General features: G+C 37.4%; 1 protein-coding gene across 4 annotated transcripts in view; it reads left to right on the top strand.

The window, feature by feature from the left end:
* atp8a1 (ATPase phospholipid transporting 8A1) overlaps positions 1-25535 on the top strand; it is a 346241-nt gene that overhangs the window by 235475 nt on the left and 85231 nt on the right. For all 4 annotated transcript variants that reach the window (XM_039751372.1, XM_039751370.1, XM_039751373.1 and 1 more), the window contains 3 exons: positions 8808-8980; positions 14932-15115; positions 16241-16351. In XM_039751372.1, the coding sequence (XP_039607306.1) occupies positions 8808-8980; positions 14932-15115; positions 16241-16351 (468 nt within the window). The remainder of the gene's footprint in view (positions 1-8807; positions 8981-14931; positions 15116-16240; positions 16352-25535) is intronic.

Genomic DNA, 25535 nt, shown 5'->3' with positions numbered 1-25535 from the left:
TCTGCCGCAGCCAGGTGTTATGAGGGCAAAGGAGTCCAATCTTCATCTCAGGTCACTGGATAGCTTCCATGGCTCGCAACCATATAGCAAGACAGGAAGCACCAGGACTCTAAAGACTTGGACCTTCGTCCTTTTGCATAGATATCGGGAGCGCCACACACCCCTTTCCAGTGACCTCATGACCCCCTATACTCTACCAATCCGTCTACTGACTTCATAAGAAGAGTCACCAGAGACATGAATGTCACTGCCAAGGTAAGTAAACCTCTCAACAAGGTCAACACTCTCTCCACAAACAGACACACTGCTGTTGGCTATGCCCAAGAGGTCATTAAAGGCCTGCATCTTGGTTTTTATCCAGGACACTTGCAAGCCCAGACACTCAGACTCCTCACTCAGTCTCTCAAGTGCCCCGATCAGAGCCCCCATTTACTCCGCGAAGATTACAGCATCTGCCGTTATTTGCGTTGTCGCTCCATGAGAACCCTCAGTGCCAGGATGCAGTTTATGGTAGACTTCTTAGGCGTAAAACTGTTCTGGTCACTGGTAGGTGAGCAAGTGATCATGGATCCTATTGAGGACGACCCTAGCAAGGACTTTACCCGGCACCAAGAGCAGTGTTATCCCCCTGTAATTGAAAAGTCCAGTTTCCCAGTCAGTTGGGATGATGCCAGTTTCCCAAATGGAAGCAAAGATTGCTTGCAATGCCAGGAGGACACCCTTATCAAAAGCCTGTAGCAGTTCACCCCGGATACCACAGATCCCTGCAGCCTTTCCTCCCCTCATCTGGTTCACCACCTGTGCAATCTCAGTGAGATTGGGTGATTCACAGCTAATTGGAGGATCAGCCTCGAGAAAAGTGGACCCAGACATATCCAATATCCTAGCCAAAGGATCAGCTTTGAACAACTGCTTAAAGTAGCCAGCCCAGCGGGTCACAACTGCAGTGTCATGTGTAAGGACCGTTCTATCAGCCGCCCTGACTGTGACTCTCCGAGGAATAGATTTAGATGTGCGTAATGCTTCGATTCCTCTGTAAGCAGGACGTGGGTTGCTAGACCACAGATGGTGTGTCACTTGCTCACAGATTCCTCTAACAAACGCCTCTTTATCTGCCCTCAGAGTCCTCGCAGCTGTCCTTCTTAGTTCCCGGTACAGACCAGAGTTGCCTTTGAGCTGTGTGCTGCAGCTCCTCTCGATGATATCAAGGGTGCCCTGTGAGATGAAACACCTCCTTCTGGCAGCACCGGTAACACCAACACAACCCTCAGCAACCTTTAGTGTCTTGTCACGGAAGGTCTCCCACATCACATTAGGATCGGCAGTCGTACCCAAATCTGCAAGTTTCTCACACAAACTGTGTGTAAACTCATTAGAAACAGCCTGGTCTTGGGGTCTGGCCAACTCCAGGCTCATTTTCCTAGTAGGTGGTAACCTACTGGACCTAAGCTGGATCCCAAGAGTAGCAAAAACAAGTCTGTGGTCAAAAATCACAAACTGGGCACTTTTGTAGACCTTGCAGTTTTGTAAGAGCCTCCAGCGTCTGCCCACAAGGATGTAATCGATCTCCTTCACCGTACCACCAGTATTGGAGTACCAAGTCCAACAATGCAGTTCTGGGTGCTGGAACCAGGATCCAGCGATTCGCAGCCCCTGACCTTTTGCAAAGTCAAGGAACATGGAGCCACTTTCACCATGGTCACCAGACCCATGGGGACTGAGACAATCCTCATAGCCAGCCCTGTCAGTGCAGTGGCTGCATTGAAGTAACCCATGACCTGAGGAGTGTCACCTCGTAGGCACCCATCAACCACCGAGCGAAGCTGTGAATAAAATGTCTCCCTCGCCGAGACATCACTCACTCCGGTCGGAGCATACACTGAGACAACAGACTAGGCACCCAGGGAGTGCCATAATCTGAGTCTCATAATACGTTCATTGAAAGGAGTGACATCGGACACCATCGGAAGAAGCCAATCTGCTACAGCAACAGCTACTCCCCTAGTATGACCGCCATCAGAGCGACCAGAACACACCTTGAATAAATCCATGAAGGTCAAATACTGTATATACAAGACTATTGTATATACAAAGGGGGGATCAACATTGTGAGAACACACAATGAAACAGAAAACAGACAGATACAGAAAACCCTTTAGCCCCTGTCTACATGCTGGAATGGATTATCTCTTCATCAATTGTGAAAATACATCCAGACACTCCCAATCGTCCTCACCCTCTCTCTCAACTGTGCACTTTGTTCCTTCTACCATATAAATTCTTTATTTCCAGGCTTAAATTGCCACTGGGTTAAGGTAGCTTTAAACCTCCTCCTCAGGTCACCTCTAGCCAAGACACTAAATTACTTCCAGGGTCAGTGACTAACGTGTTTCTTGCTCAAGGAGTAGTAGTCTGGGCCTGCCTGTTGTGACTACAGATTTTCTTGCGCACCTGAGCTTTCTTTTCCCTCTAAGGTATCATGTCTTTTAGGTGAAGTCATAATTACCCAATTTCTCCCTTTAAAAGCACACCATGTTCCCTCTTCTCTTGGTTTAGGAATGTGGGCTGCCACTGCAGCCATCCTGTTGGTGTCCTTCTCTTCAGCAACTTATCCCTTATCACAAAGTATAAGCATTTAAAATTGTATTTGTACTGTATACTTTTAATAAAATGCTTATTTTCCAAATAAATAAGTAGTAACCTTTACAAATAGTGCATTTTATACAAATACCAGGTTTTAGCTGAGCTTAACAACTTTGCAATGTAAGGTAAGTAAGTTATTTTAACCTAGGAGTGGAAAGGGTCTGAAAGCGTCATGTGTTATATTTACGGATTACTTCTTACCTTAATGAGACCATTTTACCTCATAGCTTCTGTTATTTCCTAGCATAGGTTGAACTGCCCTGCAGAAACAGAATTAGTGATTTACTAAAGAGTAACATGTCGCATTGTTCTGCTTTCTAAACACCCTGGGAAAGAGCTATAGTTCACGGGGATTCTTTAGCCACAATGATCAAGAAGCTGAATCTGCCACACAGAACTTAATACCATTTTTGTAATACTTAATTATGTATTAATACTTCAGATTAGGTACCACATATATTGCTCCTATTAGTCAAATGTACTTATCTAACAAGACTTTAACAAATGCTTCTTAATAAACACTTACACAGCACCAATAAAGTGGTTATGTACTTTTGTGCAATGTGGCATATGAAAATAACCTCACTTTGGTGCATTTGGATGGATTTCTTGTCATTGCCTGTTGTAGTTACTGTTAGTTGTATTCTTTCCCAGACTGCTGACGCAACAGAAGTACTTCTCTCCTCTTTAAGCCTGAGTGATTACTTTTTATCAGCAATCACACCAGTGTGTTTTGTAACCAACACTTCAGCAGGGCAAAGACTCTGAGTGACCTGATTTAAGGAGGAGGTGAAATGGGAGTCCATAATGTTAATGAGGAGCAGCTTATAGCTATTTGTTTTGTGTCCTTGTAATTTATTAAGGGGTTTAATCTTGGCAGTAAAATAAAATGAAAGTGTTCATGTAAGAGCTTGATTTCAGCATATTCCTCTGTCGTAACTTTGCCAGACGGGTTTTCCACTACCACCAATAAATGGTGCTTTTATTCAGTTTTTGTGTTTGGTTTTACCAAGGAAAAGAGTGTAGAAGTTAAATGAAAAAAAGCAATTTAGGAGGTTAATAAGAGAGCTGCTGTTCATCCTTTACCTGCCAAATGAAATCAACAAAGACATCAATACTGGTTTACATAATTAAGATGTAGTGACCTTTTAAACTGTGATGCAATAGAAGTATTTCTAAGCACATGTGGCAGCTGTGAATTTTCCTGGCTTGCAATGAAAAACTGGTTTGAAATCAGATGCAAGTAAACGAGACTGAAACATAAAAGTAATGATTCATTTCAGTTCAAATGTTTTGCAAAGAGACATAGATTTTAGAAATAAATTAAGACACTTTTATATGTTCACTTTACATTCTTAATGACTTTTCATTATTCACAAATGTTAAATAATATTCCATTCAGTGGAGATTCACATTTTCCAAGCCATGCATTATTCCAGGCCTTCTATACTTTTAAAGTTTGCATTCTAACCTTGTGTTACAAGGCACAGTGTAATTTGCACTGAATGCATGAAAAACAAAAATGATTCAGACTGGCATCAAAGCTTTTAGAGAGCTTCTAATCTCAACATATTCCATAATTTATTAAGTAGGTTTTTTTTAGAAATAATGATGCAACTTACAAAGACTTTTAATAGTTTTATGTTAATCTTATGGTTTTATTTTACCTTTGATCTTAATTTTTGCTTCAAAAATCATTTCAAGGTAAATTTATTTGTTATTTCTGTAATACACAAGTATCTAGTAAAATGCAACCACATTTACTTGCAGATCTTTGTAATAAAAAGTATCATACATACAAGTGACCAAAAACTACAGAGTGCCACACACATCTAGTACTGTAGGACATAATGAGAGCACCACTGTGGTAATCAACATAGTGCAGTAGACAACAAAGGCCAGTTACAATTAGCATTTAACAGTCAGTGCTCCTAAAATAAAACCAGTGAGTGAAGTCTAGGGGTGAGCAAGCCATTTTAGGATTTTGTTGTCTGATGCTGATACTATGATACAGTCTACAGTATGACCAGACATCAAATAGCCTATGACAGGGCTGTGTGGAGTTATTGATATTACATCCCCAAATCAGAAAAAGTTGGGACAGTGTGGAAAATGTGAATAAAAAAAGAAAAAAGCAAGTTATAAATTCTCCTCAAATTTTATTTCATTGCAGACAGTATGAACACAAAATAATTCATGTTTTTTTTTTGTCAACATCATTTGATTTGTAAATAAATATCCATTCTTGCCATTCAGGCTTGCAACACATTTCAAAAAAAGCTGGGATAGTACAGCATTTACCACTTTGTGCAGTTCCCCTGTCTTTTAACAACACTTAAGACGTTTAGGCATTGAAGAAATCAAGTGACTAAGTGTTGCAGGTGTTAGTTTGTCCCATTCCTCCTGCAAACAACGTTTTAGGTGCGCAACAGTACGGGGTCTTCGTTGACGCATTTTTCGTTTCAAAACGCGCCAAACATTCTCTATAGGAGACAAATCAGGGCTGCAGGCAGGCCAGTCAAGCATCCGCACCCTCTTCTTACTCAGCCATGCCTTTGTTATGCACGCAGTATATGGTTAGGCATTGTTTTGCTGAAATAAGCATGGGCGTCCCTGGAAAAGACGTCGTCTTGAAAGCAGCATTTGTTCCTCCAAAACTGAGATATACTTCTCAGCATTGATGGTGCCATTGCAGAAGTGCAAGTTACCTTTGCCGAAGACACTGACACAACCCCATACCATGTCAGACCCTGGCTTTTGGACTTGTACCTGGTAACAGTCTGGATGGTCCTTTTCCTCTTTGGTCCGCAGCACACGGCGTCCATTTCTTCCAAAAAAGATGTGAAAAACCGATTCGTCTGACCACAATACACGTTTCCACTGCACAATGGACCATCCCAGATGCCTCCGAGCCCAAAGAAGTCGACGGCGCTTCTGGACACTATTTATGTAGGACTTCCTTTTGGCACAGTACAGTTTTAGCTGGCATTTCCTAATGTAACTACGTACTGTAGTGCTTGAGAGTGACTTCCTGAAGTAGTCCTGAGCCCACGCAGTTGTATCATTTATTGATGAATGACGGTTTTTAATGCAGTGCCGTCTGAGGGCTCGGAGATCACGGCCATTCAGTTTAGGCTTGCGCCCTTGGCCTTTGCGCACGGTAATTTCTCCAGATTCCCTGATTCTTTTCACTATGTTATGCACTGTAGAGGGAGAAATGCCCAAATCTCTTCCTATCTGTCTTTGAGAAACGTTTTTTCTTCCTCATTTCAAAGATTTTTGCCCGCACTTGGTGGCAAACTCTGCCCATCTTTGCTCCTAAAAGAGTAGGCCTTTCCTCAATGCTGCTTTTGTACCGAATCATGATTGTATTCACCTGTTAACATCACCAGTTTCAAATCACATCATTATTTAGTTATTATACCTCATTACTACCCCTGAATTGCCCCCATCCCAACTTTTTTTGGAATGTGTTGCAAGCCTGAATGGCAAGAATGGATGTTTATTTACAAATCAAATGATGTTGACCAAAAAAAACATGAATTATCTTGTGTTCATACTGTCTGCAATGAAATAAAAGTTAAGGGAAATTTGTAAATTACTGCTTTATTTTTTTATTCACATTTTCCACACTGTCCCAACTTTTTCTGATTTGGGGTTGTATTTAAAGCCTTCCCATTTCTTCTTAGACTGTAAATGTCCTGGACAGAAGGTAATGGATTACGTGGAATATTTGTGCTGTTCTAGCAACCCAGTTTAGTGTTTTCCGGTTTGATGCTCTACAGTTCCCATACCAGATGGAGATGCAGCTGGACAGGACACTCTCTGTTGTACATCTGTTAAATCAGTGGTATTCTTGGGATGGACTTGACTTTTCTTACTCCTCAGAAAGTAAAGGTTCTGTTATTCCACCTTCTTTGAAGCTGTGGAACCTGATGACTGAAGTAGTAGTTGCTTTGAGAAACACTGTAATGGTTGAACGTTGATTATAATAGCAGACTGAGCACACCCACTTGGGGACCTCCAGTACTGAGGTAAAGCATATGAGATGTATGATCACTAATCCTAACACTAGTGTTTTGGTCAGAAATCTTAGACCTAGTTGCAGAGTGTGATGTTCACTCCCAGTTTGTTGTGCTTAAAGACAAGTTAATACAGGATAATAGTGTTGAACACTAAAATAAAATCATAGAACAGCATTTTGATATATGTATGTTTTTCCTGGTTGAATGGTTTTTGATATGGTATCGTTCATTAATCTGTTGGAGTGATACTAAAATTGAAATTGGTTGTTAATGTCAGACATACTGGCTTAGATATGTGACATAACTAGTGTTTCAAAACATTGCATAGTTATTGGCATGGGCATACATTATGGGTGATTTCTTGTCACTAGTAGTAATCAGGTGGGAAGATTGGTGAAGGCCAAAGAGGTATTAAAGATGTCAATAAAGATATCTGCTGCTTGGCTAACACGTGCTCAGTGCTGCAACCAGATATGTCAACTGGTCCACCAGCTTTGAATGTGTTGACTATGTGGAGAGATCTCTTTATACCTGATCATCTGGTGAAGTACAAACTTCTTGGATAACTATTTATTGATTACTTCCATGTGTACATAAACATAATTTGGCCAATTAGGTAAGGTAGCATCACTTTCACGGGGGCATCTGGGATTATATTTTGTAGCTTGTCATGATTTGCGTTTCTTACCACATGCAATATTGGTCATTTTGTTGGAGAAGAATGCATCAGTTTTCTGAACATGCATGTTTTTAGTCATTTTGATGACAGCAAAGAGATTACTTGTAGCTTCTCATTGCCTGATCCAATTGCAGAAAAAGGATTGAGAATTATGCTGACTCAACAATTGAATTTCCTTGGCAATATGTAAAAACAATGAACAATGCAAATAAAATGTTAGGTTATATTATATAAACTGGATATATGTCGAGGAACGTAATTTTGAAACACATTTGAAGTACTACATACAGTGCTGGTCCTCATGATTCATAAAAGACATGGCAGAAATACAATGTGTGCAGTCGAAGCCAGCTAAATAAATGAGCAAACTGCATAGTACAATGTGCCCTGCACTCACAAGTGAAAGAAACTGAACCTCCTAAGTTCTGATGAGTAGACCACTTGGGGAGCCTACAGCTGGACCTTCGTTGACAACTTTTAAAAATTGTTTAGATGAGATGTTGGTAAATGTTAGGTAATAGCTAATAGAATGTACTTGATGGATTCTGAAAGTTCTACTCCTTTGGCATACTTCTAATCAGTGACATTAGGCATTTGAATATAATGGGAGGTCAAAGTACACTGAAAGTTTATTTTTACATATTTTCATTGGGTGGGCACTAAACCACCACCGCCTCCAGCAGCAATGTCCCTGTTTTTTAGGTTCTTATATCCTGTCCAGGATTGATGCGTGTCATGTGCAAATTGTGGCTGATAGAAATTCCATCTTCCCATGATCCTGAAATGAGAACAGTGACATCAGAAAATACGTTTAACTTGTTTTAATACTTGTTTTGGGTAAAAAGAAAAACTCAAAATAGTTAATAGGCAGTTTATTCATACACAGTTAGTGGTGACTTCACTGAGGCCCAGTTTATTTATGGAATAAAAAATTATATTCAAAATAAATTTTCAGTTTAACTACCCTCAGTGTGGCACCTAAACATCTAAAAACTGGTAACCTTGCATTTCGCATTTTAGCCAGTATTCTTGGAGTAGCTACTATTTGACAATGCTTGTGGCTCAGCAAAATTTGCAGGTCATGTTTCTATAGGTTAAATAAGAACAGTGCAGATCTCAGGATAAGAATCAGACAAAAGCCTGTCATAAAATATCTTGCTAAACAAGCTTTCACTTTTGTAATGTGGAATAAAGTAAATACGTTAAAAATGTGCTCTCTGCCTGGTCACCTAGGAGTTCCAATTAATTATTTATTAAATATCTGTTTAGGATCATATTTAAGTGGCTATCTTGAAACAGTAAGATTTGCAGATAAACTAATAAGCCATACTATTTTTCATTAAAATGCATTTTGTGTTTTTAAGTTTTCATCTTCTATTATAATTTTCCCATTACTTATAGCTCTTGCTAAATATGCAGCATATTGACTGTTTTATCATTATCTTTTTCTTCGACTACAGGGAACACGGGAAACGCTGAGTCGCCATTGTGGTACTTTGGGAGATGCCTTGCGAAAGGACAATGACTTTGCACTAATCATAGATGGCAAGACATTAAAATATGCACTGACTTTTGGGATCCGGCAGTATTTTCTTGACCTCGCTTTGTCTTGCAAAGCTGTAATCTGTTGCAGGTAAGTCATCATTTTGAAGACTATGTTAGACACTGCATGTTATATTACCTTCTTTAGTTTAACTTTTATGTTTTTGGAGTGTTTCACTGTTAAGTATTATTGCTATGGGTTTAAGTCCGTATAAATGTGTTTTGTAATCTACATGAACCCCGGCAAACCCTTTCCTCTGACATTAGTCACAGATGTTCTTCTCAAACTTAAAGAAACATATCGATATTGAAATCCCCTCACAAACACCATACTTTTGTTGTTGAAAACATATATTATTACCTTTCATAAGGACTAAAATTATATTTCATACATTAATTTTATTTGTAAAGCAGAAATTTTATATAATTTTAATTGATTACTGTATTTTTGTATATGGTAACAGTGCTCTGCTTAATGTAAAACACTCAGTAAAACAGCAGATCAAGTTTTGAAATTATTTTATTTAAAATTCAGATTCAGCAACATTGCACATGTTAATTTACTTTCTCTCAGTTATAGTAAGCACCTTGTATACAACTGTTTTGCCTTGCTCTGATTTCCACAAAGGAGCACATTACTTCACCTTTTGAAATCTACACTGAAAGGTTTAATAATCCACTTACCAAGTGTCTCTTATTCTGACCAGCAGGATTTAGAGATATACCTAGCTAATAACTACTGAAAAGCTGCACTTATCATATATAGTGACATAATTATATCTTGACACTTAGTGTTGTCTTTGAGTTTGTATGTTGTGTGTGTTGGGCTTGAGGGTTCTTACAGTTTCCCCTCACATCCTGAGGATGTATGGTTTAACATTGACTGGAGATCTGATCTGGTCAAGTATATGAGTGTATTGTGGTGTATACTATTGCTCCATCCAAGTTCTACTTCAAATGTTTGTCTTTGTAGAGGCTTTGGCGGAGGCTGAGTGTAGGGGAAATCTCAGCTGATGTCACAAAGAAGCACTCCGTTTGAGAGTTCAGAAGATCTCCTTAACCAAGGCTGGAAGTCCTCCTTTAGCTCAGTCTGATGAGAAACTGCTTTTAAGGTTCATTGTAATCCAGACAGTTAGGTTTTGCTGCTGTACACAGGTAGACACCACAATTTAAATCTGAGAAATGAGATTGCTTATGGCGTTTATGAGTTCACAATAAAACAGTCTTATATACACAGTACAATTAAATTTTCATTTGCACGTCTCTCACAGGTTAGTGAACCAGTGCTTAATTTGTGCTGGAGCTGACTGAAATTCATTTCCATCTCCCTTGATTCCCTGTGTGAAGGAACCTCCAAATTTAATTTTTGGATTGGTTCTAGTGTGCACATATCAACATTGGTAGATGAAGATATCTGCAACTGTCAGAGGAAGTAAAGGCATTAGTGAACCATCTTGACACACTCCAGGTAGTCAGTAATTGCCACTTCACGAAATGTAAAGCTGCTGATCCTCTCCACAGCATTCCCTCTACTGTAGATGGGTGTTCTGTCTGAACCCTGCTTCCTGAAGTATGCAATTAGGTGCTTGGTTTGGCTAAAATTTACAGAATGTTTACCTGGCATTACAATGTCAAAAGGCAAATCTCTTCTCTTCAAATTTACTGTCTTGAAGATCAGTATCAAAACATTTTATTTCTTCTACTTTCTTTGAGTTTCAAAGAGGGTGAGGACAGGAGAATATGGAAGACTACTTGTTAGATCCTTTATCAGTTTTGGTGATCAGGCCAATGGTTGTGTTTTCAGCACTTTTAATCATGGAGTTGGAGCCGTGTCTGACCACCCTGCTTTGGGTAAACAAGAAGTACAGTGTCGGCTCATATAGTGCTATAAATTCACACCATAATCCATCTCAGTTCACAGATTTATACGATATGCCAGTTCACAGATACGGGTACCTCCCAGTGGTCAGTCACAAACCCGTGATGTTTAGGTTACAAGTACCCTCAGAAGCAGACCCTTACATGGGGACGTCAACTGAGCTCTCTGTCTCACTCAGCCCCCACCATACTATGTGGCACCACCACCACAGATCAGTAGACCACTGTGTGATGAGGATCAGTGTTGAGGCGATGCTGCCAGTTTGCACATGCTAGGATGTACAGTTATGCAGTTCACAAGATGACACTTAAGTCCCACGTCTAGAAGCTTGGTGATCAGCTTCTAGCATAGCAACTTCTGTTATCTGGATATGCTAAGGTGGTGTGAAGTGCAAAGGATAAGGTGTCATCTCTTAATCAGGTTTGATGATAAGCAAACTGGAGGTGGTCCAGAGTATTTGGAATATATTGTTCAATGTGTAAAAGTACCAGCCTGTTCTTTTCTTAAAATGTGAGTGAGAGCCACTGGACTCCTAAAACAGGTCTAATTTCATTAAAACAAACTCTATTTTAACAAAATCCTCTTTTTAACAAATATATGTATATATATCTGCGGTAGATTGGCACCCTGCCCAGGATTGGTTCCTGCCTTGTGCCCTATGTTGGCTGGGATTGGCTCCAGCGGACCCCCGTGCCCCTGTGTTCGGATTCAGCGGGTTGGAAAATGGATGGATGGATATATATATATATATATATATATATATATATATTCCTATAAAACTAATGTTAAAAAAAACCTCAATACAGCAAAGTCCATTTTATCTGAAAAATGAATTAAAGCAAAGTAATTTTTCTTAAAAAATGGCAGCGAAACATATAGATTTTTCCAGATCTTGGTCCAAATAATCGTGATTCAGGAACTCCTATGAATAGCTAATTGGATTGTGTCTACAGCCGATACTCTTGTGCATCAAAGCAAAGCTTAAGAAGGGTTGCTGCAGACAAGAGACATTGTGGATAGATCTGTGTGGTGAGTTAACTGTCAATCACATTCAAATTCAGCTGTACTTTTGGAGCTCTGAAGGTCTGCCATAGCCAGTACATCCATCCAATTGAGGATTAATTTTTGGCTTGCCCCTCAGCAAAATGCTGACTGTTAAACTTCCCTCGTGTTTATGCTACTTGATCAGTTTTCAAAGTGTTTCATAAATTTGCTAAGATTTTACCCAATGATCACCTGCACACCATAATCTTTAAAAGACAAACTGCTGCATTTAAATGCGCCTTTAAAGTTTGTGCTCACAGTTTTTTTTGCATCCTACGATTCTTATTTTCAAATGTGACCTTCGTTTCCTCTGCCTTTTTATTATGATCTTGTTATGCAAAAGTTTTCCAGGTTTAAAAAAAAAAAAATGTGATATACAAAAGAACAACTGCAGACAGAGAGAGCTGGTCAGTCCATTAGGTGACCCAAGCAGTAGCCCAGAGGAGCTCTGTTTATGGAAGTTGTGTTTATGTAACTAAAGCAATGCGCAGTCTGGACCGCTGCACCTTCATCCCTGTCTGTGGTATTGACACGGAGGGGCATTGTTTTGCTTACTCGAGGGGCATTTGTTCCGGACAACAAGTGGGAAAATCCATATAGGTTTCAGCACTGAGCAATTTACTTTATAGAAAATGTTGGAACTTCTTGCCATTGATGCTAGCAACAAGAAAACAGATGTTGCTATAAAGTTCAGCATTTCACAGACAGCTTTGTCAACTCTAAGTGTTTAAAGACCACACTATATTCCAATTCTATTATAGTGAAATTCCAATTACAACAAATTGTTTTTTTTAGTACCAAGCACTTTGTTCTAATGGAATTTGACCTGTATTTACAGAGCTTGCGTTCATACCTCATTTGTTTTTTTATATCTGTTTTTTGTATGACAAGAATTTGCTGTTTACATTTTGCATTATAGAAAGTAATGTCAATATCAATGGTCACTTCAATTGCGTGAATGTTGTCCATTAAGGTACAACAGTTTTAGTCTAGTGATCTGCTTCTTATTTCCTGTCTTAAAGACCAATATCAAAAGATGCTGTTTCTCCCACCTCCTCTAAGTTTCAAAGAAGAAAATATAGCAGATGTCTTTTGGCAGGGTGTAGACCTTATTGACATTAAAAAAGTCTATTTTGGAAAATTGTTGCCTGTAACCCATAAAATGAATATGGTTAAGTGTTGTGGCTTCACAGGATTCATGGTATAGTGATGGACAGTGTGGTGTTTGCAAGTTTTCCCCATGTTTCTATGATTTTTGTTCTTGGTACCCTGATTTCCCCCCCAAATTTCAATTAATTGGTATGTCTAAATTAACCCCATATTGATAAGTGTGTGTGAGGCCTGTGAGGGACTGGTATTCTTTCCGGAAATGATTTCTGCCTCGCACCCAACGCTTCTAAGATAGACTCCAGCAGCCAAAATCTTCAACTGGATTAAGTGAGTTTAAAAGTAGATGGATGGTTCGTAAACCGTTTGGAACCCTACAAGTCAGTTAGACTTTTACATTTTTTTTTTTTGTGAAAACATCAAAATATTAAAATTCTACGTAATAAAACATGAAAAAAGTAGAAGGTGGCAACAGAGGCATGTATAAGTGTTATAAGCTCATATGTAAAAACAGACTTTTCTTTTAAGTGTATTTAAGCTAAGTTTATTTCCAGTAGGGGTCATTTACAGCACTTGATAACCATTAAGAGAATTAAACCTGCCATCTCCATGACAAAATAAACTCTTCAGTAGACACACATTTTATTTTAACTAGCTTTAAAAGGTATAAAACTTGTAACAACATTACCAGTATCTTGCATTTTTTGAGTTACTTTTCACATTTTTACATTATATCTTATTTTTTTTGAATCTTAAAGGTGAGGTACAGGGGCTCAAAACCTGTACGCCCGTATTATTACTCATGCTTTTACAATGTATACTGAGCCTTGAAACTTCAAACTAAGTTGGGCAGAGTGTTGGGATGGGACGGGACCCTCTCAATTGGAAGTGTTCTCGTTCTCTTAATATTCCAGTTACACTTGAGCCAGTTAAGAGCAGGTTCTGTTTCTTTAAGCGCAAAACACAATAAATGTTTATCATTCATAAAATAATGTGTTGTCATAATATCTGCTATTTATAAAATGAGCCTTTGTATGTTTTGCCAGACATACTGTATTTGCCTTGTTGCCTGTCAAATATTTTCTTTATGTAAGTCAAATAATCTGTTACTCATTTGTTTGATTGTGAACCGACTCGGAACAATTAAAAATTACATTTGATTTTTATATACTGTCTTTGAAATATGTTTCCTTTTGTTTTAGCCAGCATGATTAAGTCTAGTCTGTATAAGCTTTTCTTCACAATTATTAAAGAGAAGTTATTAAACAGAAGGGCTATTTTTCTACTACATTTTTGTATGCACATACACTGCTAACATGGCCAGCTCATTTAAATTCGCTGCTCTTTAAACTTCATCGTACATTTGAAGTTATTTTACCTGGATTTAATTACAGTAAGTTGCTGGCTCCTGTTGCATTTGGGTGAAAGAAACTTTTGATTTGAAAGTGAAGATGTTAGTGTAGCCTATTCACTCATGCAACTTTACTTGAATTAATGATTTTTTTTTATATTTGCATATGTAAACAAAAAATTGAGTGCCAGAAAATAGCATTTCAAAGTAAGAATTTTGGAGGCCCAGGCTCTTTCATGAATTTGTTCAGAGTGAACAGTTTAACTCTAAATGCTTTGGGTGGGATGAAAAAGTTTTCTGGGTTACTTCATAAATCTTAGTGATATGCCTTGCGTTTTATTAAAGGACAGAACATCAATAAAAAGGTTATCTGGCAGATGGCTGTTGGAAAGATTAGAATCTTAAATGTACTTTTAAATATTTGAAATATTTGCATCTATATTTTATATCCTGACCTGGGATGATGGTATGTTAATGTTTGATGTTCACCCTTGTGTATTTTTTTTAATCCCTTGCATCACTTGAGTAGCATTTCTTTCATGTTATTCTGTCCTTGTAGAGGTTTCCTAGCTTATTTATTTATTTATTGCTGGAGTTTTTCCAATGGAATATGGAATTTTTGCTTGTGTTTCATACAGAACTGTTTTGGTTTTATTTTTAGGGTGTCTCCTCTCCAGAAATCAGAAGTAGTTGAGATGGTAAAGAAGCAAGTTAAAGTGATAACTCTGGCCATTGGAGATGGAGCCAATGATGTGGGGATGATCCAGACTGCTCATGTTGGCGTTGGCATTAGTGGAAACGAGGGTCTACAGGCTGCAAACTCATCTGATTATTCTATAGCTCAGGTAACTTTTTATCCAGTTCTTCTGTTTTATTCCAAAAGGCTTCTATTTCAAATTTCCAGCTCTTCAACTCAATCTCTCTAGCATATGCTGGATTTTGATACTTAGAGCTATATTTTCAGTTTACTTACTGCAAACTGGTCTGTGGAGTAAAGGGACTAAACAAACAGCAATCTTAAAATAAGACTCCCGCAATACTTAAAATAAAAAAAATAAAAAAAGTGCAAGTAGTGTTTTGTCTTCAAAAGGGATATTGGAACCAATTCCTGAAGCTAGGTCTGGGAGTGATGTTTACCAGAAATAGATTTATTAGAGCTGCCATGTGGACTCACAACCCCCAAAGTGAGGAAGGGAGGGTGGGAAGAATTGCCAGTCAGGTTAGAGATAACAGTGTGAGAGATCCAGGCATTCTAGACCTTGCCAAGAGACAGCATTTAATATCTGAAAATATACACTTGCGTTTCTAAGCTTTGTCTCATTACAGTAGACTTCCTCAGACATTACTGTAATTAGGTTATGCTGAATGAACTGTTTTGACTCAAATTAAAACTTGCTAATTTTTTCTATAAAAATAACATTTCTAACTTTTTCATTATAATTTTATTATTATTTGAGTCAGTAGAAATCAAGATAAGCTCACCAGGTTTGCAGGATGTCTTGTTGTTTACTGAGTTTCTCTCTGTATTTTTGGCTGACTATTAATTGCTTTCATTTACCCTATAATTCTTTAGAGACAGTTTGCAAGTCAAGTGTGCTTTGCTGTGAGATTAAAAGAATTTAGAAGAATTCCAGGGATAACCTGTAATAGGAATTCTTTTTACTTTGAAGAACCCCACATCACTAATTCTCCCCTCCTGCTTAATGCCCTTTTATAATTTATAACTGCAAGGGTACTGTGAAACACATGCTGACAGAGTGGGTTACAAGGTTAGTGCAGCTCTTCTAATCAGAAAGATACTGAAACTTCCATGATTATGTGTCAACTCTTGTCTTTAACAGAGTACACAGCCGGCAAGGAACTTGATTTTAATTTAACCGTTATTAAACACAATATGTATTCTATTTAAATCATCTGTTTACATTTGTTGAATCACCCTGATCTAACTCTATGCTTTCCTTTCTTTGTAGTTTAAGTATCTGAAGAACTTGCTGTTGGTTCATGGTGCATGGAACTACAACAGAGTGGCAAAATGCATTCTTTATTGCTTTTATAAGAATATCGTCTTGTATATCATTGAGGTAAGCTATAAACAGAAAAAGAGAGCTGATGTAACATTTCTTTTGTTTTTACACCATGTGCAAATAATAATACAGATATTTTAAAGTGGTGAGAAGATACATGATTATGTGTTGCTTTTATGTTGTAATGAGTAGTGATGAACTCATATTTTGCATAAAACTTTCAATTTATTCTTTCGCCAAACTCTCACATCATTTGTTAGGATATTTATTTTCTTACATACAAGTGCTGGTGAAAAGTTTTAAAACACATCAGAGTTTCCAGTTTTCCTACCTACCTACCCACTTACCTACTTACTTACGATTGTAGAGGACATTCATGCCTCATCTGTAAACCCAAATGATGACCAGAAGGGTTGACGTAACAAAAGAGAAGGGGTTTGACTAACAAAGCAGGTGGACAATCAAAGCAGACACCAACAAACATGTGACAGTTGAAAATATCAAAACCTAAACCTCCTGGCCTTCCTATTTACCCCTTTCTTAATTCAACTTACCTTTTCAGCCTTCTGTCTTCACCTCTGACCTCTTTGGCTATCAGGACATTGGCAATGTTTCTCAGAATATTTCAAACAACAACAACAATATCTATTTATATAGCACATTTTCATACAAAAGAGTAGCTCAAAGTGCTTTACATAATGAAGAAAAATAAAAGACAAAATAAGAAATTAAAATAAGACAACATTAGTTAACATAGAAAAAGAGTAAGGTCCGATGGCCAGGGAGGACAGAAAAAACAAAAAAAACTCCAGATGGCTGGAGAAAAAAATAAAATCTGCAGGGGTTCCTGGCCACGAGACCACCCAGTCACCTCTGGGCATTCTACCTAACATAAATGAAATACAATAATCCCTCCTTGATTGCCGGGGTTGCATTCCAGAACCCCCCGCGATAGATGAAAATCCGCGAAGTAGAAACCATATGTTTGTATGGTTATTTTTATATATTTTAAGCCCTTATAAACTCTCCCACACTGTTAACATTATTAGAGCTGTCTAGACATGAAATAACACCCTTTAGTCAAAAGTTTAAACTGTGCTCCATGACAAGACAGAGATGACAGTTCTTTCTCACAATTAAAAGAATGCAAACATATCCTCCTCTTCAAAGAATGCGTGTCAGGAGCAGAGAATGTCAGAGAGAGAGCACAAGAGAAAAAGCAAACAATCTAAAAATCAATACGTGCTTTTAAGTATGCCGAAGCACCGCGATAAAGCTGAATTTTTCAGAGGCGCGTCAGTATCCCCTAGGCAAACAGCCTCTGTGCAAACAGCCCCTCTGCTCACACCCCCTCCGTCAGGCAGAGAGAGTGAGAGAGACAGAGAAAAGCAAAAAATCAAGCACCGCATGCGAAGCACATCGTATATCATTGAGGAGTTTTATTTAATATGTAATACGTGCTCTGATTGGTTAGCTTCTCAGCCATCTGCCAATAGCGTCCCTTGTATGAAATCAACTGGGCAAACCAACTGAGGAAGCATGTAGCATAAATTAAAAGACCCATTGTCCGCAGAAATCCGTGAACCAGCAAAAAATCCGTGATATATATTTAGATACTAGCAAAATACCAGCGCTTCGCAGTGGTGAAATACCCATGGATTAAATAAAACCTACACAATAACTATAAAAATCGTAATAAATGAACAATGAAACAGCGGAGAACCCGTGAATTAAATAAAAAGGTTGCTTCGTTGTTGAAGCAAGGAAAAAGGACTTTCTTATATATCATTCGTTTATAAAATAGTGCAGAAGCTGTGAGAAAGCTGCTTCCTTAGCAAAGTAAGGAAACGACTGAAGAGACGCTGAGGGACGCGTAAGTGTTACAAGGCAGCTGAAGCGCTGCATTATGGGATCTGTAGTTTATTGTGTTACCAGCGCTTCATATCCCCGGGCCATTAATAACAATAATACAGTATATAAAATGATCTTGCGGGCCAGATATAATTACACGCCGGGCCGGATGTGGCCTGCGGGCCTTGAGTTTGACACATATGGACTAAATAGAACTTGAAAAGATATATTTTTTCGTACATCGGCAGCCTGTCTATGAACTTAATTTAAAGTTTAGGTTTACATCGTGCTTTGTTTCCGAAGTAGCAGAACTCATAATTATGGTTGTATATGTCACTCACTCGCTTCTTATTGTTTCGCTGCCTTCTCAATTATATAATGCATGTTTTCTTCAGCGCTTTTTGGGCCTCTTCCTGGTTTTCTACGTATTGCGTGATTACGTGGAAGGCATGATGATGTCACACAAAACTCCGCCCCCACGGGTTTCAAGCTCATCTCCATTACAGTAAATGGAGAAAAACAGCTTCCAGTTATGACCATTACGCGTAGAATTTCGAAATGAAACCTGCCCAACTTTTGTAAGGAAGCTGTAAGGAATAACCCTACCAAATTTCAGCCTTCTACCTACACGGGAAGTTGGAGAATTAGTGATGAGTCAGTGAGTGAGTGAGTGAGTGAGTGAGTGAGTGAGTGAGTGAGAGAGTCAGTGAGGGCTTTGCCGTTTATTAGTATAGATGCTTACATTTAAAATCCGCGATGGAGTGAAGCCGCGAAAGTTGAAGTGCGATATAACGAGGGATCACTGTAGTCCTCTTTGTATTTATGGATCTCACAAACGGACTTGATGTTGATGGTCATGCAGACTTCTGGCTTTCAATCCATCACTGTTGGAACATCACGGTGCTTTGAGTAGATGGTGGTGGAAAAGGACATCGGAAAAAGAAACAGAAGAGAGAGTAGGGGTTAATACAGATTTTAGAGCCACCATGAATAGTTATTATAATGAATTGGATATACAGAGTATCAGGATTAAATTACAGTGAAGTTATGAGAAGGCCATGTTAAAATAATGTGTTTTCAGCAGTTTTTTGAAGTGCTTCACTGTATTAGCCTGGCGAATTCCTATTGGCAGGCTATTCCAGATTTTAGGTGCATAACAGCAGAAGGCCGCTTCACCACTTCTTTTAAGTTTTGCTCTTGGAATTCTAAGGAGACGCTCATTTGAGGATCCGAGGTTACGATTTGGAATATAAGATGTCAGACATTCCGATATATAAGATGGGGCGAGATTATTTAAGGCTTTATAAACCATAAGCAGGATTTTAAAGTCAATCCTGAATGACACAGGTAACCAGTGTAGTGACATCAAAACTGGAGAAATGTGTGGATTTTCTTTTCCTGGTTAGGATTCTAGCAGCTGCATTCTGCATTTGTTGCAAACCATTTATGTCTTTTTTGGGTATTCCTGAGAGGATTGCGTTACAGTAATCTAGTCGACTGAAAAACAAACGCATGAACTAATTTCTCAGCATCTTTCAGTGATATAAGAGGTCTGACTTTTGCTATGTTTCTTAAGTGAAAAAATGCTGTCCTAGTGATCTGATTAATATGCGATTTAAAATTCAGATTACAGTCAACAATTACCCCTAAGCTTTTACCTCCTCTTGACTTTTAATCCTAATGTATCCAGTTTATTTCTAATAGCCTCATTGTATCCGTTATTGCCAATCACTAAGATTTCAGTTTTCTCTTTATTTAGCTCGAGAAAGTTACTATTCATCCATTCAGAAATATAAGTAAGACATTGTGTTAGTGAATCAAGAGAATCGGGGTCGTCAGGTAATATTGATAAAGTTGTGTGTCATCAGCATAGCTGTGGTAACTCACGTTATGCCCCGAGATAATCTGACCTAACGGAAGCATGTAGATTGAGAAGAGCAGCGGACCCAGGATAGAGCCTTGTGGAACACCATATCGGATATCATGTGTCTTTGAGTTGTAATTCCCACAACTAACAAAGAATTTTCTCCCTGCCAGGTAGGATTCAAACCAATTTAAGACACTGCCAGAGAGGCCCACCCATTGACTAAGGCGATTTCTAAGAATATTATGATCAATGGTGTCAAATGCGGCACTCAGATCTAAGAGGATGAGAACAGATAAATGGCCTCTGTCTGCATTTATCCACAAGTCATTTACTACTTTAACGAGTGCAGTTTCTGTGCTGTGACTTGTTTTACAACCTGACTGAAATTTATCAAGAATAGCATGTTTATTGAGGTGGTCATTTAACTGCATAATGACTGCCTTCTCTAGAATTTTACTTAAGAAGGCAGGTTAGAGATGGGTCTAAAATTTTCAAAGCAGAGGGTCAAGATTATTTTCTTAAGAAGGGGTTTAACTACAGCAGTCTTAAGACAGTCTGGGAAGACTCCCGTATCTAATGACGAATTTACTATGTCAAGAATATTATCAATTAGCACGTCCGATACTTCTTTGAAAAAATTTGTTGGTATTGGGTCAAGGATGCAGGTGGAGGATTTCAGTTGAGAAATGATTTTATGTAAATCTATCCTAGAGAAAGAGTTTAATTTGTTTATAACGGAGTATTGGGGTTTAGGAGGATCCTTAGTGTTGGGGAGATATACTATGTTATTTCTAATATCATTAATTTTTTGATTGAACAATACAGCGATAGCCTCACAGGTTTTACTGGAAGTACTTAGGAGGCATTCCTTTGAGTTACCTGGGTTTAGCAGGCGATCAATTGTGAGAATAAGACTCTGGGATTACTAGCATTGTTATTATAATTTTAGAGAAATAGCAGTGCCTCTCAAGGCAGACAATGTTATTGTATTCTGTTATTTTAACTTAATATTTCATAGTGGATAGTTAGTTTAGTCTTCCTCCATTTACTCTCAGCTCTACGGCATGTTCTCTTTAAATCAGACACTCTTTGGGTCTTCCATGGTATAACAATGCTAGAAGATTTTTTAACTGTCTTTTCAGGTGCAACTATGTCAACAGCAGCTCTTACTTTAGAATTAAAGTTTTCCACTTTACTATTTACATTATCCTCGCTATTATAGTTGGCACTATAAACGGACTGATTGCTAAGAATGTTTGTAAGTTTTACAGCTGCTGATGAGTCAAAGAAGCGTTTTTTAACAATATGCTTCTCATGAGTATTTTCTATCATTTATTTCTATACTAAAAAGTAAAAGAAAATGGTCTGATAGACCAATATCAATGACCTGCTTTATATCAACTTTTACTCCTTTAGTAATTACTAAGTCTAACGTATGACCTGCTTTTTGTGTGGGCTGATTAACGAGCTGCCTCAAATCAGGAGAGTCCAGGAGGTTCATGAATTCTTTTACTTTTTGGTCACACTGATTATCTATATGAAAATTAAAGTCGCCGACTATTAAGAGTGTGTCATAGTTCATAATTAAAATTGACATTAAGTCAGAGAATTCCTCAAAAAAGAGCGTTAATTTAGGAGGTCTATACACGGATAATACTAGAACGTGAAAATTTCCATGAATAATAACGATGGGATACTCAAAGGACTTGAATTTACCAAAATTGACATCTTTACATTTTACCTGGCTTGAGTAAATGTTTGCTAGTCCGCCGCCTCTCTTTCCTTGGCAATCCACACGAGTAAAACTGTAATCCGGAGGCGCAGATTCGATTGAAACAGCTGCACCATCTGAGCTTAGTGTAATAAAATCAATTTTTCTATCACTAATAAGACCGTTGATAAAAAACGTCTTGTTAGTTAAAGCTCTAACATTTAATAGTGCCATATTTAATGTTTTGGAGGGGCAGAGATGAATACTATGTGCGTTATTGATATTTGGAACAGGAACTAAGTTATTTTTGTTAGCGCCGCTCTGTGTGTATTTTTTGTTTAATCTATAGTTTGTTTTATAGTTTTAATACATTGTTCATCTAAAGAAATACATAACTTTCATGTGCATAGACACAATTTCTTGATCTGTTTTTTGAGCTTATGCCAGGAAGAATATTTTAAAATATGCATATGGAGACACTAATGGATGATGAGTTTAAATCTTTTTAAATGTTTTATGGACTGGTATGGTTGAGCATGGTTGTGTGATGGACAAGTGCCATGTTTCTGGTTGGTCCCTGCCTTGTGCCCAGTACTGCCAAGATAGGTTGTGGCTATAGTAATCATGAAATGGCTTTTAAGTTGTTTTTTTTTTTTTTTTTAAATTTGCTTACTGTATTACATTATAAAAGTAAACCGTACATGCACTTTCTTAATCTGATTTTCCAATATAAAAGTCAAAGGAGCAGAAGCTAACCTCACCATTAATTGGGCACCAAAACTGGGGCAGGAGTCCATCATAGGCAATGGTCTTACACATGTTCACACTAAGCTACTGTACAGCCATAAAAATCAACTTGAGTTTTGCAGAATCAAATACGAATTCCTCCATGTGTCCACTTGCTTTAAAGCATTTATAATGCTTTTGGACAGCTGTGTTTTAAAAAGGTATTCTGTAGGACTAAAGTGTTTGTTTATTTTTACCGTATAACTCAAACTTTCTACATGACACCTTCTTTCGCCACATTGCAAGCTAAAATATTGAAGTTTTTAATAAAGAATTTAACATTTGTTTTGCTTTAAGTAATTGCGCATAAGTCTAGTTTCATATATAGACGTGCAGATTCATTGTAAATGGAAAACAATTATAATTGGTAGATTAATGTCCTTCAAGTTAATAAGCTCATTGTTTTGAAAAATATTCAAACCTGTTCTTATTTGATTTTGTGGTTAGCTGCCTGAATTATGGGATTTAGTAAATGGTCTTGAGTTTTTTAAAGTTGACAGGAGATCAGTGAAACTGAAATCAAATCTTGTATAAAACAATTTTAACCTTTAAGGTTCACTTTCTGGTTAGAAACCGATTTACCATATGTCACTGGAATGTTAGTTTTGTCCTAATGGAGATGTGATTAAATAAATTTTGGAAATGTAATACCCCCTAAATCAACAAGAGTTTAACTGTAATATTATGTGGCATGTATATTGCAGTTATTACATTTATACCAGGACACATTTGTATTCTGAGAAACAAGAATAAAGATTTTTGTTTGAAGACAACATAATGTGATCAGTGGTTGTTTTCATTTATTTGTGTTCAATATGAAATGGATTGGCATCCTGTTTGGGCTGCTCCTGAGACAGTGTTTGTTACACTGTATGTGGAGGAATATTGTGGACAAAATTAAATAAATAAATACGTAAAGGTATTGTGACATGTGACAATAAAAACTGTAAAATAGTATGTGGCCATAAAAACTACATGTATCATGCAATATATTTATTTTGCTGCTTATTTCTTTATATATTTATTTAATAATTTCTTCATTTATTTATTTCAATGGTACCTTAAACAACATGAAAGAGGCCTTGAAATGAAAACTTTCACTTTCATCCATCATCATACAAAGACTTAGTGACTGGTTGAGTAATTCTGAGAAACCCACCTCTAGCTGGCGCAGTTGCACACATTCTGTGTTGTGACTGTGTGTGTTCATGACAGATATGAGTAGAAGAAAACGTTGCTGAAAATTACTGAATGAAGCTGTGAATTTAACTCAGAAAGGTCTAATTTATCATCCTTGCAAGCATCTGCATCTGAAATGTTTGCTGTAAATGGAGCACTTGAGTGATGAAGATCTATATCCACTCTATCAACCATCCACATCAGTCAAAAAACAGTACATGCTAGTATCCATCCTCTCTACATTGACAGGTGAAAATGACAGTTTTCATTTTAAGTCATATTTCATGTTGCATTTGGTGTCATTGAAATTTATAAATGAAATAATTAAATAAGTACATAAGGAACAAAACAACTAAATACATATATTTTGTCATACAATTATTTATTTGTCCATAACATTGTTATTATGTATTTATTGTTACATTTCAAAGTATATTTATATATTGTATTTATTTTATTATATTTTATTAATCCCAAAGGAAATTACTTGGTTTTTCGCATACCCCTTGGGGTCAGATATTTAACTTTGTTCAAAATATCCCTCAATGACTGTAATGAGAAAACGGGAATAAAAAAAAAATATAAGCAGAAAGATTTCAGTCTCGGCTGCCTGAAAGCTCCAAGGACTTAATTTCAGTTTCTGGCCTGGTCATCCTCTCCATGAAGTTTTCACATTGTGAATTTCAATTCATTCTTGAATCACACTGTCAGAATATTTGAAAGATTTGCAGATTATCTTGTCTACTAAAATTGTACAGACTTCTGAATGTACAGGAAGAAGTTCCATATATTTTGCAATCTGTCTGAATGATTAACAGTGTATATACACGACTAGTCAAAAGTTTTAGAACAGCTCAGTTTTTCCATTTTTCTTCAAATTTAATCAGTTGAAATCCAATGAATCTAATCTAAACTGGTGAAACGGTAAGCAGTAAACTGCCAGATTCTGATAACATAAGAATTGGGAAATGGCAAATTGACAACAGAGGAGAGGAAACTAAAAACTCTAGTTGAGAGCATCCCTCAAGAAAATAGACTGTCTATGGTCATAGTTCTGCAGATCAAGACTAACTGATCATTCATTTCACCTCACTTGGACATTATACATGATCATTAACATTAGTGTAAATCCACAATGGTTTGAACCAAATTTGAATTAAGAAGACTTCATTTTGAGAATCAGTGAACTGTGAATTCCAATCACTCAGGTGTCTCATTTTGTGGTCAGAAACATTAGCTGTAGAATCATGCATCACAGCAGAATACTGAGCAGAGAATTAAAAAAAACATTGAGTAACAGTTCAAAATGATTGACAGGTGAGCAAATAACTAACAGACCATGTTGCAATATGAACAGCTAGTCATGATATGCTAATATGAAATAGTGCATCCCCATCCTGAATTCAGTAGCTGAGACCAGTGGGTCATACCGAACACAAGCAGACAGATCATCACATGGCCCAGGAACCATTTAATAAAGAGTTTTTCTTTTAGAGTAGCTTTATTTATCTTTGGAATTTGTAGAGGAGCAGCATTCTGAATGTACTCCCTGAAATGAATGCATTGATAACTTCTGTTCAATAATTAGGGTCAAAGCAATTTAATGCTTTATTTTCTAGAAGGCTGATTGCAAAGCCATTCCTAAAATTTACTGGAAAATGTGTAATGTAAAATGTGTAAAGTGTAATGACTTAAGAACAGGAGAAATATGGCCATACACTCTAGTTCTAATATTAATAGTTTCAGCATTATGAATTAACTAAAAGCTACAAATTGAATAATGAGAGTAGCCTGTGAATAATTATTGCTACAGACAGTTCTGGAAATGCAAGATGCATTAACTTCTT

The sequence above is a fragment of the Polypterus senegalus genome, chromosome 4 (assembly GCF_016835505.1).
Source record: "Polypterus senegalus isolate Bchr_013 chromosome 4, ASM1683550v1, whole genome shotgun sequence".
Taxonomy (NCBI): Eukaryota; Metazoa; Chordata; class Cladistia; order Polypteriformes; family Polypteridae; genus Polypterus; species Polypterus senegalus.
This window is presented reverse-complemented; position numbering and strand designations above follow the sequence as displayed.